The 15,826-nt window shown below is 36.2% G+C and overlaps 1 protein-coding gene across 1 annotated transcript in view; it reads right to left on the bottom strand.

Annotated features, from left to right (window-relative positions):
• Nucleotides 1–718: 718 nt before the first annotated feature.
• LOC145680433 (uncharacterized) overlaps nt 719–15,826 on the bottom strand; it is a 39,012-nt gene continuing 23,904 nt past the window's right edge. The window contains exon 4 of the mRNA XM_081750958.1: nt 719–4,365. Coding sequence (XP_081607084.1) covers nt 3,135–4,365 — 1,231 coding nt within the window. The 3' untranslated portion in view covers nt 719–3,134. The remainder of the gene's footprint in view (nt 4,366–15,826) is intronic.

The raw sequence follows: 15,826 nt of genomic DNA, 5'->3' as shown, positions 1-15,826 counted from the left end.
GAGGTAAGTAAAGTATGTTTTTCAAACACTCTGTATAATATGTTTACGCTGTCCCATGGGTGCCATGAAGGGATCGTTACTATTTACACCTCGAGACCCTCTTATGTGCGAACTATGGTTCATTTCTTAAATACCAATGTATCCCCGTGCAATCGAAGGAAAATAAATGATGACCACTCGTCCTGCTTATCATGTAGACTGTTAGAACTGAACAAAATATCAGAACGAGGAACCATTTATTATCAAGGATATTCTGTCCTAATTTCGTTTTAGTTGGAATTTTAATTGGAAGAAGCTTGTAATTTAATACTAGATTTATAAATAACATAATTCACAATTAAGAATTAATATATTATGGTTGGATGTTATATATTATCAATAGCTGTAACATGTTGGATGTTATATATTATCAATAGATGTAACATGTCATTGCTCATCTTTCTTTAAACAATTTCACGAAGCATAAGTCATTTACTACTAGTAATAAACTTAAATAAAAACCGCACTTGGAAAGGAAGTTATTGTGCAGATTCATAATCTAGTTTTCCTTCCTCGTATTAAATAACAATAGCTCTATTGAAATGTTAAAGGAAAACCTATTACAAATATAAGTTCTGCAATAGTGCAAAATAACATGATTTAAATTAACTAATATATTTGTTCATCAATTTTTTCTCGGGAAAATTAATATTTTAAACATTAAAGAATAATCTGAAAATTGTGAGTAAAATTTAATTTATTGTTAGCATCTGTTTTATTTCGGAAAATGTGACAATATATATAGATATATTTCTGAGATACATTATTTTAATACAATGAACATGACTACGAAAAAAAAAATCTATAATAAAGCATACACACAGGCACACATACGAACACACATACACACAAATAATCACGCATATATCACATATACATTCATTTACGGCCAGATAACACAGTGCAATCATAACAACTGACAATAAGGACCAAAATAAAGTCTTTAACACGTTTTCATAGTTCTTTGAATATTAACGGGAAAAAAAATCGAAAGCTTCGACAAAGTTACAAAAGACAGCGAAATCCTTTAGCCGTTATTTGTCTCAACGATGTTCATGGTTGGCAGCAAGCAAGTGTCTTTCAATAAACAATGAGGATTGGTATAGTAATAAAATTATCGATCGAAATTATCAATTTAATTTTTCTAAGTTTTTTTTAAAAAAAGCAAAGCTTCAGTCTTAAACCCCACAGAATTCAAAACAAAGATTTTAAAATAATAACTGCCAAAAGCAAAGCAATTAATTGATCTCTCAAGCTTTTCTCAAATACACAGATCAGAAAAATCATAGATTGACTTTGCAATGCGGTACTTTGCATAATATACGGATTCTCATAACTGACCAACACGTGAGTCATCATCTCGATCAATAACACAATATTAGATTCTTTCAATTCACGTGTTTGACTAAACGTATCACCACAATAAAAGTATACAGTAGTTGGTAGGATCGCTTTATCCACAAAGATTTCCTTGATTTTTTTTCTTCACTATTCCATTTGGAAGTACGTCTCAGTTTGTACTATCTTTCATTTTATTCTGGATATATTTCAATCCATTATTGCATAAAAAGTGACAAATAAAATAAATTTTTACTTTGGACTTAATTCCCGCAAAGCTTAGGATTTTGCGACATACATGTCTAGTAATAAATTAATAACGAATTTGTTATAAGTTTTCCGAAGTATACATAACGTCCACAGCATAGTGAACATTTCTCAAAATCTTGGTCAGTACTTTTGGATATATTAGGTCTTTCAATTTGTTAGAAATACATAAACCAAGTCTGACTAAAAAGATGCAATTTTTTTTCTCGCACAATTCACTGGTTCAACGCAACATAAACTAGTCTAAGGATTGACATGAGATAAGACTTATGTTAATGACAATTAGAAGAATAGACATTATAGAATATACCATGTAAAACGGTTTAACATTCTTCTCGAGAATCTTGACGAGATTCATAATACAGAAGAACTAGGTCCTGTGTATTTGAAGAAAACTTCTCAAATCAATGCTTGTATTTTTAATAATATTGCTTTCCTGCTCAACCATATAACTATGAATAACAATAATTGTCATTTTTGTGCTACCTACAAATTGTGATCTATAGCCGTATTTTACATCTTTCGTTTTTATATTCATTATTATAAAAGGAAGAAAGAAAGCAGCCTTAGTCATCAAAATCTAAGTTACATCCTTATATTGAGCTGATGACAAAATCATAGAAAATTCCTCACAATGATGACTGAGATCAGTGTGTAAATTGATCTTCCAGATCACGAAGAGAATGTTTCCTTTGTGTAGCTTTGGAAACGTTACACACTGTTAAGCATAAGTCAGGTTCTTTTATTTTGCTCCACTTGAATTGAAATGTAAAATCTCACAGGGCACGTACTTTTTTTTTTATTATTATTATTATTTTGCTTCTCTCTCTAGGATATAATGGGAGTAAAGCATACATCTAACAACATGATAAATTGCAACTTAGAAACTTCCATAAATTTACCTTTGAAACATTGATTACATTATAACTAAAGTACACACGGTTCCTTCTAGCCTGCTTTTCATCCCGCTTTCGTACTATCCAGGAGGCAAAAAAAAGAATTAATCTAAATTCAAGATTTGTTCTTTTACATTTTAGTCATTCTATTACCAGCATATCCTTACGTAATAAAGGTCTTAGATTAGTGAATGAACAATGTGGACCGATATATATATATATACATTATTGAACTTTATATGGGAATCAGTCATAGTATGTCTTCAAAATATTGACATTATTGGTTGATTTAATGCTGATTACGTTCATAAATTGTGATTTTTTTTTAAAAAAAAAAGAAAGGAAAAAGAAGAAAATATTGTCCAACTGAGGATGTACATTTGAATTCATTCAAATTTTATCTAAAATATGTTAAGATTTCTCATGAAATATCAACGTCGAACAACACGATCTACTACATTGTTCAGCGTCTAAGCATTAATTTTTGTTTTTTTATTTTAAGATAATATGCCACTACTTCTAACTTCAAGTGCACCTTACTTCCCGAATTCGTACATTAAAAAAAAGTCTTCATCCAAGCCAATACAATACATATTACAGAAGACCCAAACGTATGGGTCGACCTCTTATTCTGCTGGAATTGAGTTCACGAACTGCTCTTTTAGCCTCGTCTGCATTTTCGAAAGCAACTCTTGCTTCATCAGTGGGTAATCCCCTTTCATTGTATTTTCTAATAACATTCTCTTTTCTCAAATTAAAGTTGCGGAAGAATGATATTATTTCGTTTGTTCCCGCCTTGTAAGGGATATTGGCCATTGAGATAACACAACCTGGTCTTCCAAAATTATCTGCAGTAGGTAATATCTCAATTCCTGGTTGTGTTTTGAGTTTTTTCTCCGCTGGAGGTTCTGTGGATGGGTCTACAGCCGGTGGTGGCTTGTTTGCAGGTGGAACTGGGTTCGGAAGAAGAGAAGCTTTGTTTTCTTGAGCCATTCGATTGTCTGGGTTTGGGAGAAGACCACCTTTCTCTTGAGGGGCTGCCTTTCGAGTGTTAGCTGAAGTTTGAACTGGAGCCTGATTTGCAATGTTAGATCTGTTCATGTCTCTTCTTTCAACCGACTCAGCTGGTTTGGTTGCAACCGTATCTTGTTTGCTCTGCTGCTGTCCTAAGAAACCTGATGAACTCTCGTTTCTAGCAGTAGACTCGTTTCTGTTTTGTTCAGTTGACCCTGACTTCCCTGTAGCGGTTGTAACTGATCCTCTTTCATTTTCTGGATAGGATTTCTCGTTTGACGGATATTCTCTCTTTCTCGACGTTGGAGAAAACTGGCCTCCATCATTTGAACCAAAACGTGTTCTGTCATTTGAGGTTCGTTGTGCTCGTTCATTTAAAGAATATGTATTTTCATTCGAAGGATAGTAGGTTGTCTCATTCGAAGGATAATTTGAAGCAGTATTTTCTTTGTCAGTTGGTCTAGTACCGCCACGTCGTGCCTGCGGAGCGGTTGTCTCTCGTTCATTTGTAACAGGTGCATTCTTTTGATAATCCTCACCTCTAAAATGTCCATTTCTGTCCATCTGCCCTTGGAGTTGATTTCGTCCTCCTGGAACTGAGGGAGACATGCCATGCGACTTCATGTCAGCCTGATGCTGCTGGGGTGGCCCTGGTTCAAACTGCCTCCGCTGCGCCGTATTAACATTTGTAGCCTCTTGTAGCATTCGTTTCTCTTGGTAACCGGATTGCGTTTCTTGCTTTTTCTCGTCCATACGGGGCATCATTTCTCGTCCACGCATCATTTGAGGACTGCGGCCTTCATCGTGGGTGCTGTAATAGGTAACACATACACAAATCTCAGATCAGATAAAGCTTCAGGGAAACAGAACACAAGGACACTTGGGAACAAACTATGGAACTACATCAATTGTATTCCTCCAACAAGCAAAATATGCACCTACTTAAGATAAAAAAAGAAGGGCTAAATCAAGTACTAATCAAGAGAAATTTATACTAAGATAGGTGACTATGTGACAATAAGTATATTATCTTGTAACTGTAAGATTAGAAATGTATTGGTAAAATGTACATGCTGAAAGAAGTTTCGAGATTAGGAACAATACGTTTCTATTTATTCATTACGATATTGATGTTGTTAAATAATTATTAAGTAGAATTATGCAATTGTGATGCGTATAGTGATAGTCTGATTTAGTAGATACAGACACAATCTGGATCTGATACCGAATTAAATATAAGCATCTTGATATGTGAGTTCAAAATGGAATCTGTATTTATGGTTATGATCATGATGAAAGATTCATTTGAAGAAATGAATTTTATTTGTAGTTTCACTAGTTTAAACACTGAAACGTTCTTATTATATGTGATAGTTAAGTCTATTAATATTTGTATAGGATGATTTGTGTCCTTTTATGAAGTTAATACTACAATATCGAAACTGTCATACTTCATTGCTTTTCAAGTGTATAAATATATTTTGCCATAAGTTAGGAACAGAAAATGTAATTAGTTCACAAAATCGAACTGTGACTGAATAAATAAATAAATAAAAATAATTAATGTATGGTAAGCAGAAAACACGTATATTTATAAAGTTGCAATTTTTTATTCACAATAAATTTGGCAGAAAATATATTTTTGAACTGGCATATAATGAAGGCACTGTGGTGTTTCCAGTAAAGTGTACTGTTTTACGAAACATTGGATTCTGACGATTGTGATGGGTAAGATTACATAGAACAGTATGAAAAGATTTTGCATTACAAATGATATCTCATCGAAGAAACAAATAAAACTTTAATATTCATAAATAGTAAAACTTCCTGCCTGATTGAAATATGAAAATGTTTGTGAACTAACACATTTATGCTAGAAAGAATATACAAAATATATCATTACTTTGAAGTGGAAGAGCACAACAACTACCAGAACACAACTTGGGAACAATATCGTCGTTAGCCCCCCCCCCCCTCAAAAACTGATATCTTTAATTAACACCGGTACCTAAAATGATTTTACGAGATCTAAAGATCGCTCCGCTTGTCATCAACTCGCTATCTCAGGAATGAAGCATCAGTCGCCTATGATTCTTACAGATTGTTAAGCGGTTGGTAGATCTCGTAAAATCTTATAATGTACTGATATTACTCAAAATCGAAATTTTTGAGAGGGGCTTACTGGCTATTCCTACGACGATATTTCTATTAACTCGGTTCAATTAGTTTTCGGTATTTCGAGTGAAATAACCAAAAATAATTTACATTTGAAAATGAATTAACGTTAAAGAAATCTGTAATCAAATGAAATTATTAGAAAAGTAGGTATTTTTCATAAAACTGTGGAGCAGACACAAAAATGTGTGAAATTCAACGCCAGGTTTCCGCAGCGTCTATCGCTTAAGCAATATAAACAATTTATAGACAATAATAATAATGCTTCCTTTTTAATTCTTCTAAAAATTGTAGAAGGAATAAACTAGCGAATATATCGACACAAATATAAATGATAAGAAGTTCTAGGAAATGTTAAATACTCCATTGCTACGCTAGGTGTTCGATGGCAACTACGTCTGTCAAACAAAACCTTCTAAAGTCGAAACAATACCTGTTCAATGAAATTTCAAACTCTTATTACATTAGTCCAGGAAGATTAGTTTCATTGATACCAGATAACTTGCAAATACTAGAAGATTTAGGCGATTGCAACCAGTTGAAACAGCAAGTATTTAGACACATGGAAGATTTTGATACTGACGCTAAAGACCAATGTAAGAAAGAGAAATCGCAGTTTTACCTGATAGCTACAAATGTGTAGTATGAGGAACTTTACTGCGTCAGTACTAAACCGAAAGAAACTAGAATGGTTTTAAATGCTGTTGGGATAACCTCCTTTACACACTATGTTTCCAGTATGCTGGGTTTTGCTACAATCCTCTTAATTATGGATAAAGAAGTCGACTATTTATATGAAAATTAGTTCGTTTAGTGAAAAGACTCAGCGCAGTAGAGCGTAAATAAAGGAACAACATCTAACATCTGATGGAGATGAAAAAGAAAACCATGACAAAGAAGCGATGAGCAACTTGACGATGACAATAATACACTTCATTAATTATAATGGAAACTGCGGAAAATATGGACACGAAAAGAGCTCCAGCAATTTCAGAGGAGTATTTCCTGACACTGGATAATTACGTTACATAAAGAAATTAGAAGTGCGGAACCTACTCGGGAGGGAAGGCCGAGACAGTTACTTCTTTAGAATAAAAGAAAGAATAAAGAAATGACGTAGAGTAAAAAATATCTTGTTAAAGCGTAAATATTGGAAGATATTTTTAGATTAGCTATAAACACACATTTGTTTGCTCGTAACCTTGTTTGGCTGTGGTTGAATGATTATTAATTTGCAAAGCAACATTATGTAATTGTGATAAACATAATCCGATGTTAGTAAAAATGACAATAAGGGGTTAGTGCTGTGATAGTGATAACTCGTTTCAACCTGAAATGTTTATGATCATGATGGAGGGATAAGATTTGTGAAAAGAAGTGTTACCCGTCAAGAATAACAATGAAATAACGTTGGTAAATGTGATGAACAGTTGAATATATTGATATTCGTATAATTAATGTACCATAGGTGGAAAGAAGCCATATTTAAGAACAGCAATTTATTTTTCATTTAAAATAGTATTAAGAAAAGATAAAGAAAAAAAAATACAATAAATGATGCCTTAGACAAAGAAATGTCACTTTCCCTTCGCCCGAATTCGATTCTAATTAATATAAAGCTTACAAACTATATTCAGAGATTATCTTTAGATGTCCATGCACTTGAGGATTTTGAAGAGCATTTAAGAAACGTATGCTATTACAAGTTGATATAATCTTTTCTAGAATTTAACTTTCCTTTTAGTATCAAGCCTAAGAGACATAGACTCTTGGTTTGTTTATTTATTTATTTTTACATATTTCTGGGCATTATTGGCATCTACGCCTTTAAGTCCATCACTGATCAGGTGTGACGCGTCCTTCAGCTAGCAACTCATTCAGATAGCACACTATCCGGGGAAGGAAGGCAGGGGAAAAAGTAATGGGGAAGGAAAGAAGCGTCCTGGGACATGGATGCTAGATATCATCTCGGTATTTGCCTGGTGTGAATGAGAAAAATCCAAGAAAAACTTCACTCAGGATGGCTGGCCCGAAAAAGCGGTTACACCTTTTCGGCCGAGTGTCTCCACCGGGAATCGAACCCGGGACCGCTCGCACCAAAGGCGAGAGTGTTAGCAACTACTTTATGCGGGTCACAAGACTCTCGGTTTAATGTAGAATAACATGAAACGAGTCAGTCTCCATTTAGCAATGGAATTCAGGGTGGATTGGCTTAAAAATAGAAGTAATATTTAACTGTTATTGAATGTATAACCCCAATATTAGACTAATTTAAATTAGGGAACTAAACGAAAGCTAATAGGTTGATTGACTGTTTTGGAGTTTAGTGTTCTTTACAGCACCAAGGCTATGAAACGTAGACTAACAGATTAGCATGGGACCCAAACCACACGACCTCTTATCGGGAATAAATCCAGGTCTCAGGCGCAGAAGAAGAGAATGCTGATCATGTGTCTACGAGGGAACTGTTAGGAAACTGAATACAGCGAAAAGGCCTATTTGCTTACAGAGTCAGTTTTTTTTTTTTTTTTTTTCTTTTAAAGGAAAAAATTATGGACTGATTAGCACAGTAACAGCGTACAAGCATGGGAAGTCAAAAACTCAGGTTCCATCCTTGGCCCTTACCTACTTTCTTTGAATTCCATTCAATTCATGCCTATAGAGGATATGATTTAAACTAAAAAAAAAAAAAAAAAGTCGATAGTTATCTCCTTTTTTATAATTCAATCGACATAGAGATATATTCATACAGTACTAGGTTGTCCAGCACAACAGCAGTTGTATTATAATCGATATTCGAACAGTCAAGAACTAATCTCAAATAGTGAAAATACACTGACTGTTCTTATGGATGGAGGACGGCATAGTAGTTAGCACATCGGCACGGTAAACTGGAAAGCCGGATTCCATCTTCGATTTTGAAGCACATTTTTACCGCCATCAACACTGAAAATGTGTAACTGGCCTAAAGATACTGGAAAGGTCATTAGTCAGCGTACCGGCATGGTAAGCTGGAGACCCAGGTTCGATGTCCGGCCTAGATGCTTTTTCATTCTTCGAATTTCATCCGAAGTATTTGTTTTCATTTTCATTGTTATATTTTGTTTCTCAAACCTCTGGAAAAATTTACTTGACATAAGCAAATTGTGAATACCATAATCACAGTCCGCATTTATGTTAATACCACATCATAAAACTAAGATCCACTAGGATACATAAGATCCACACTATCCACAGTAGGAAATTCCATGGAAACAGATCCAGACCTCTCTGGGACTGTACACTTCATCAATTTAAAAAACATGAGCTTCAATTTACATAAGCATCATACGACGGAAGGCCAGAAAATTCTTACCTTAACCGTGGTAGAAATGTATTAGTAATGCAAAAATTTGTACAATGTACGCATCTCACTAATATATGTGTGTTAATTTGTGTCTTTACAGTCCTGTGAAGCTTATTTACAGCCAGGAAACTAGGCGAATGTTGGACAAAATCGATTCGTATTTGAATTTAGCGTCCCTTTCAGTAGCGAGGCTATATGAGACATGGACATACAGTTTAACGTGGGATCCAAACCACAAATTAGTCCCGCCGAGAACTGAACCTGGGTCTCCCACGCCAAAGGCGAGTACGCTAACCACATAGCCATGAGCGAGTTCTTACACAAAAACAAATCTATGATTAGGTTGCTCCATTTTCACGGAAAATCGGCATAACGAAACATGAAGAGATGTCAACCGTATGGTGTAAAGAATGTCCATATTATGACATAGTGAATCGCTGGAGGAGAAAATTCAAGTGGGTCGCATAGATCTACAACGGCTACACACCCAAGCGTGGTGGCAAAAGTTAGCAGCTAGTGCTTGAAGATAGAGGAGTGACTGTTAATTGTTTAGATACGGAATTGAACATTAAGACGGGATCCGTTAAACCATATTACACGATATTCTGCGTATGAGCAAAGTGGCAGCAATGTGGATTTACAACTGTTAAGGCCTTTTCAAAATCAACAATTTAAACAATGTGCACGAAGCATTCTGAACCTATACCACAAGGATAAAGGTGCTTTGTAAAAAGATTAGTGACTATGGATGAATGTCGGAAGTATCACCTTTACTCTGAAACCAATATGACTAACATGGAAACATACCTCATTCCCCACATCAAAAAGAATATAAAGTGCAGCATTTATCCAGCAAGGTTATGTTGTTCATGTTTTGGGCCATAAAGTTGTGATTTTGTCTACTTACAAAAAGGGGCTATATTACAGGAACCTGTTGCAAAAATTACGGGATACTATCAAAACAAAACATGAGATTTGCTCTCGGAAGGTGTGTTGCTACTAGCGGAAATTGCACCAGCACAACTAGAAGCAGAAACAAACATGTTTGTACACCAATGTGGCTATGAATTTTTGCTCCATCCAACATCTTTACCCATCTGGTTCCATTCGATGAAGAAACATTTGCAGGAAAAGAGTTTTGCAGATTATGACGAGGTTATTAATGCAGCGAAAACTTCGTATGACTCCAACTCTGCAGACTTTTATGCAGATGGTATTAACGGGATAGTCCATAGATGTGAGAAATGTAAGGCAATATGAGGTAAATATGTGAAAAAGGATGCGTCAATGAACAAACTGCACATCTCTATCACAGTGAGGGTAACAATTCTCTGGGATCCCCTCGCATGAACACTGTAATTCTGATTGTATGAACAACAGCAGGAATATGGACGAGATTTTCACTCATCTTTTATTTACTCTTTCTCAGACTTATATCTTAAACGTTTCTTTCGGAGTTCAAGCGCTTATATATTGTCCAATAACTCAATTTGATATACAAACCAAGTGAGCATTCACTAGAAATGAAATCCGAACTTTCAGTACAAATGTTTAAATGCTAACCCTCTAGCTATGAGAAGCTCACTATATTCCAATAATTATATGCGACCTACAGAATGAAGTGAAAATGAAAACTGCTACGGAAATGTGTTTAAGCACTCACGAGACAGGAAAATTTGAGCAACAGTACGTTAGAATAAAACAAATCTACGAAACCGAACTCTTTATTATGACAACTTTACCACAGTTTCATCGTGCTAGAGACATGGAGGTCCATTAAGAAAGAAAAAGTAAATAAAAGTGAAATATGTATCATTAGTTCAATTTCTTTTCAATATACTGAGAATTGAACTCATGTAAAATTCGATTATGAAATGGAATTGTACTTTTCTTGTTTTACACATCAAGAGGATGGTGATACAGATATAATCTTACCTCTTCTGAGGGACATGGATGAGTTTTCGGGAAAGATTTTTTTGAATACCTAACATGGTAGATGTAATGAAACGGATAGTTGTGATAGATTAATTGTTCTTAGATGTTCTTGGACATGTGGATGTGGAATATCAGCGCTGCAGAAGTATCGGTCATTGTCTACACGAATCAAGAAAGGAGTTAAAGACAATCTTTAACAATGTAGAAGGCTGGACAGTCAGCGCATCAAAGGATGTAAATTAGGTTGGAAGAGGCGCAACTACCGGATGGTAGAAACTGTGTGTGTTACCTTGTGATTGGATGCTGTAAAGTCAAGCTAGTATCCAATATACGACACTTTTCATCTGGACTTCTGTGAAAGTGTAGGATCTTTCAAGGACCAGCTGTCGTAATAAGGGTGTGGAAGTTGGGGAAGGGGCTTTGGTAAACGATTTCTGGGCAGGTTGGAAAGAATCTTTGGTTTTAAGTGAGGTGCTGAATATGAGATAAGCAAGCTCATTAGTTTATAGGGAACGGAGGTTGGAATGTATAGTTTACATATAAACAAAACCAACCTTTTTCCTTGGCGATCAAGATATGTGTGTGACATTATTCAAGAGATGGACATGCCAATTTTCTTTCTGCTCTCCGTGACGATAGCAAGTAGCTAACCCCTTGTAACAGTCCCAAAATTTGATTTATTGGCAGGCCTCGAATGGCTATAATGCTCTTTTGATTGTTTTACTGCCGATAAGAAAACTTGGTTTTGTTTGTAATTGTACTATACTCAACAAGCAAATTCGGATTAAAGTAAGCAGGTTTTTTTGCTCAACTGAATACGGTTTAAAGGAGTATCCTCAGCCGGAGTGTGCTGACGAGAGAATTTTGAGACGGTAATTGAAGCGCCATTTTGTCAAACTGATAAGGGTTCACTGAATGCCCAAAGCACACAATAGGGAAAGTTTGATGGGTACCTCTGACTCGAGACGTTCATTCTCAAGCCTGACGTAAACATCCAGGAAGGTGACTTTATAACTAAAGAAGGACCAGCGGAATCTGACTGAATAACTTGCTGTTTAAGAACTGCAGGAATTATTCCAGTGCTAGTTTGTCATGAGTACATATTAGAAATATGTCGTCTGAGAATCGAAGCCGAAGGAAAGTGCAAGCTCTTACATTGTATTATTTCAGTCTATGTGATAAAATTTTGACTCAAGTAATTCATTATATACAGAACATTATGCTTTGGTAAAGGCTTAAAACCAGTACAGTTGGAAATAAAATGTATCTATTAAACATCATTATTGTTAGTACGAAAAAGCCGAAAATATTTCTCCCCACCAGATAAAAATACAGAAACATAAAACATCTTACCTTGTTACCCTCTGCAATATTCACATTTACACTTTCTATATACATGGAGGCATAGTGGCTCAGTGGTCGACCTCTGATGTGAGGGGTCCCGGGCCATGTGACTTTGTGGCGGACAAAGTCATATCAGTGAGATTTCTCTGGATTCTCCCGTTTCCACACACATTATTATGCGACCTATGCTTTCACAATCATTCACTTCTGTTAATCATCTGTCTCCTTTAGCCTACACGGCATAATCGTAATATGTACAACAAAGATTTCACTTAATTCTTTTCCATATACACATGATTATCAAAATAATGGAAACATCTGCAGTTTGCAACACATATGTGAGGTGGTAACACAGAAGTTGCGCGTCAGTATCTAGCGCTGTTAGTAGTGTATTAAGTGATCGTATGTAGTTCGTCTGGCGGGTTAGAATGGAGACGTGTTAAAGCGGACAGATGATGATGATGTAAGATACTAAGTCTTTCTGAGTTTCAAAGAGGCTAACGGTGGCCACCACCACACACGCTTTAGGCCAAAGAAGAAAGTGTCGAGAACATGTAAAGTAGACAGCCAATTATTATAAACGCACAGACCCGATGAGCAATCTTTCACCTAATTTCTAACAACAGACCATTTTTATGTATGGTGGACAGCCAAAGAAGTTCACGCTTCGGACTGTCTCCTCTCTACCATGAAACATGACAATATATCTTATGGTTCAGATTTTTCCGGCCAATGACACAATTGTCGAAGACGATGATGCGCCAATTCACACTGCTCGAGCTATTCTATGATCCTCAGAATGAACACTTCCCTTGCCCGACCGATCTCCAGACTTCAACATTACTGAACTCTGTAGTCATTTCTGGAGCTCAGACTCCAGTGCAGAAATCCTCCTCTATCCTCCCTAACAGAGCTATGTGCTGCATTGTATGAGGAATGGTGCACTACGAGACCATGACGACGGAAACAATGTTTATGATTACGTATGAAAAGTTTTATCACACTTCTAAAGATATTTATCAGGCTTATTGTCCAAGGTGATATATAGACTTACAGAACACATGGCAAAATAGCATTGGCGAAGAGTAATAGTGGCCAGATGAGAAACAATTTTCACAGTGCTGATCACCACAAAAACATTGTTGCGAGCAAAACAGTGCCGACAACACTTCGTGCATGGCGGGCACTCAAAGAAGCTTATGCTGTAAAATGTCTCCTCCCTACCGTGAAACCTGGCAACGACTCTGTGATGCTATGGACATGTGTGGAATTTCATGGTATTGCATAGACGTATACAGAACGCATAACTGAAATGACTATGTAGACATTTGTGGCAATCCAAATTGACAATACTCCAATTCAAACTACTAGAGCTGTTGATGCGTGGTTTCATGACCATCGGCATGAACTACATACCTTCCCTAGCCAGTCCAAGTTTTGACTTCAAGACTATTCAATACCTGAGTCAGCTTAGTCAGCTCTGGAGCTCAGATCGGGAGCACACATCTTCCCTCACTATCGTTAACGGAACTGAATGCTGAACTGCATAAGGGATAGTACAATATTCCTGTGGAATACTCTCAATTCTACGACGAATTAGAGCTGTTCCGCCGGCTAACGGCGGTCGCATGCCCTGTTAAGCTGGTCAGTTGCATTTTCGTCAGGTGTTTCCATTATTTTAATAACAATCTGTATTTCGATTACTCTCTGGTCTTGCTATGAATTCGTAGCTGAGGATAAGAACAGCAAAATGTACAGCAGTTTCGTCCTACATGGTAACCAGGTATGTTGGTATTCCATGTGTTTAAGTGTGCTTAATATGAAGCCAGAAACTTCCTTTTCACAGTTTTGCTTCAGGGTAAGGGCGGAGGAATTGTGGTGAAAACTATCATTTTACTCACTTCTAATGCATTCACGATTATAGAATTTTGGCAGGATTTAGCCAAATTTCGTTGATCTGAATTAGCTTCCTAGCTTCCAACTTTTAGTTACTCGAGAATAAGTAATTCGAAACACCGACATTTTACTAATATCATTTAATCGATATCAAACACTGCCTTGTTCAACATTATGTTTCTCTGCTCTAAAGATGTTTAGAGAGGTCTAATCCAATATTCGAACGAAATAGACAGTGATTTAAAGAAAAAAAATTAGTAAATATTACAGAAAATAACAAGGTAAAAATGTTTTAACATTTAAATTTACTACGATAAAATTATTCTGTACAGAACTACTCGTAAGTATTTATCATGTATTAAAACAGTATATTGACATAAGGTTAATTTTTCATTTATATACATACTGATATTAGAATTTAAAATACAATATAAACAACATCAAGAAAATAAAATTTATACACTACAAAATTAACGTTTGGACAGATATGACAAAGCCATATAAGTAATGAAGAATATAATCCCTTCCAATACAGATGAGAAATTTAACAAATGTTAAGTAGTTACAAGAAGAAATTATCGGAATGTTTGTTGGCTGGGTTATTTTCCCATATCAAAGGGCAGCTCCAATATATATACAAACTTATATTATTTAGTGAACCATATTTCCACAATTACTACTTTGGATTAGATTAGATTTCAGTTTAGCGTCCCTTACAGCAGTAAGACTATGTGAGACGTGGACCCACACCTTAACGTGGGATCCGATCATGAGCTCCAGCCGGGAATCGAACCCGGGTCGGTCTCTCGCTCCAAAGGCGCGTACGCTAACCATATAACCACGAGGGAGCTCAACAATTATTACCATCTGCTGTAAAAGAATCATGACCTCCAGCTATCACATATCACTATCACAGATCAGAGGAATGAATTTTTAAAGAACAGAACACAGAAACAACAGTTTGGGCTAAGATTACCATCCCATCACTCGTTTAATGTGGTTTATAGTACGGCCGCTATATCTCTGGTTCTGACAGCTGTGTGAAAAAGAAAGCGAGGGTTGATACTACATTGACACCGTCCCATAAGGCCCAATGAGAGACCGAGCTGTCACCGCGCTGGTATGGAAACCAGATGTTGCTGCCGCTCCGTGTTCTTCCTTTTGTTTTTGTGCATAGTTGAATGAAAAGTGCTTTGAGATTGTGTTCGGTTATTGCGACTTTGAGTTTTTCCCCCTTTCCTTTTTGTGTGTTTGGGTATGCTGTTATGAATATTGTTGTAATTAATTGATGACAATAGCTAGTTCTTCAGAAAGAAAATAGGGGAAAAAAATTAAATTAAATCTTTAACGTCCCGGTTATGCCGGTTAGGCTAAAGGAGACGGTGATAATGAGAAATGAGTGAAATGGTGGAATGAAGAAAGTGGGAGGAAACAGGAGAACCCCGCGAAAATCCACGAGCACGGTGTTTGTCCACCACAAAATCCACATCGCGCGAGCTGGGATCGAACTAGGTACCCCAAGCACCGGAGGTGAACGCTCTACCACTGAGCCACCGCACCCCCCCAAAAAATAGGA

This window comes from Thermobia domestica, chromosome 3 (assembly GCF_964235325.1).
Source record: "Thermobia domestica chromosome 3, izTheDome1.hap1.1, whole genome shotgun sequence".
NCBI lineage: Eukaryota > Metazoa > Arthropoda > Insecta > Zygentoma > Lepismatidae > Thermobia > Thermobia domestica.
The sequence above is the reverse complement of the archived record's forward strand: the minus strand, read 5'-3'. Positions and strand labels throughout refer to the sequence as shown.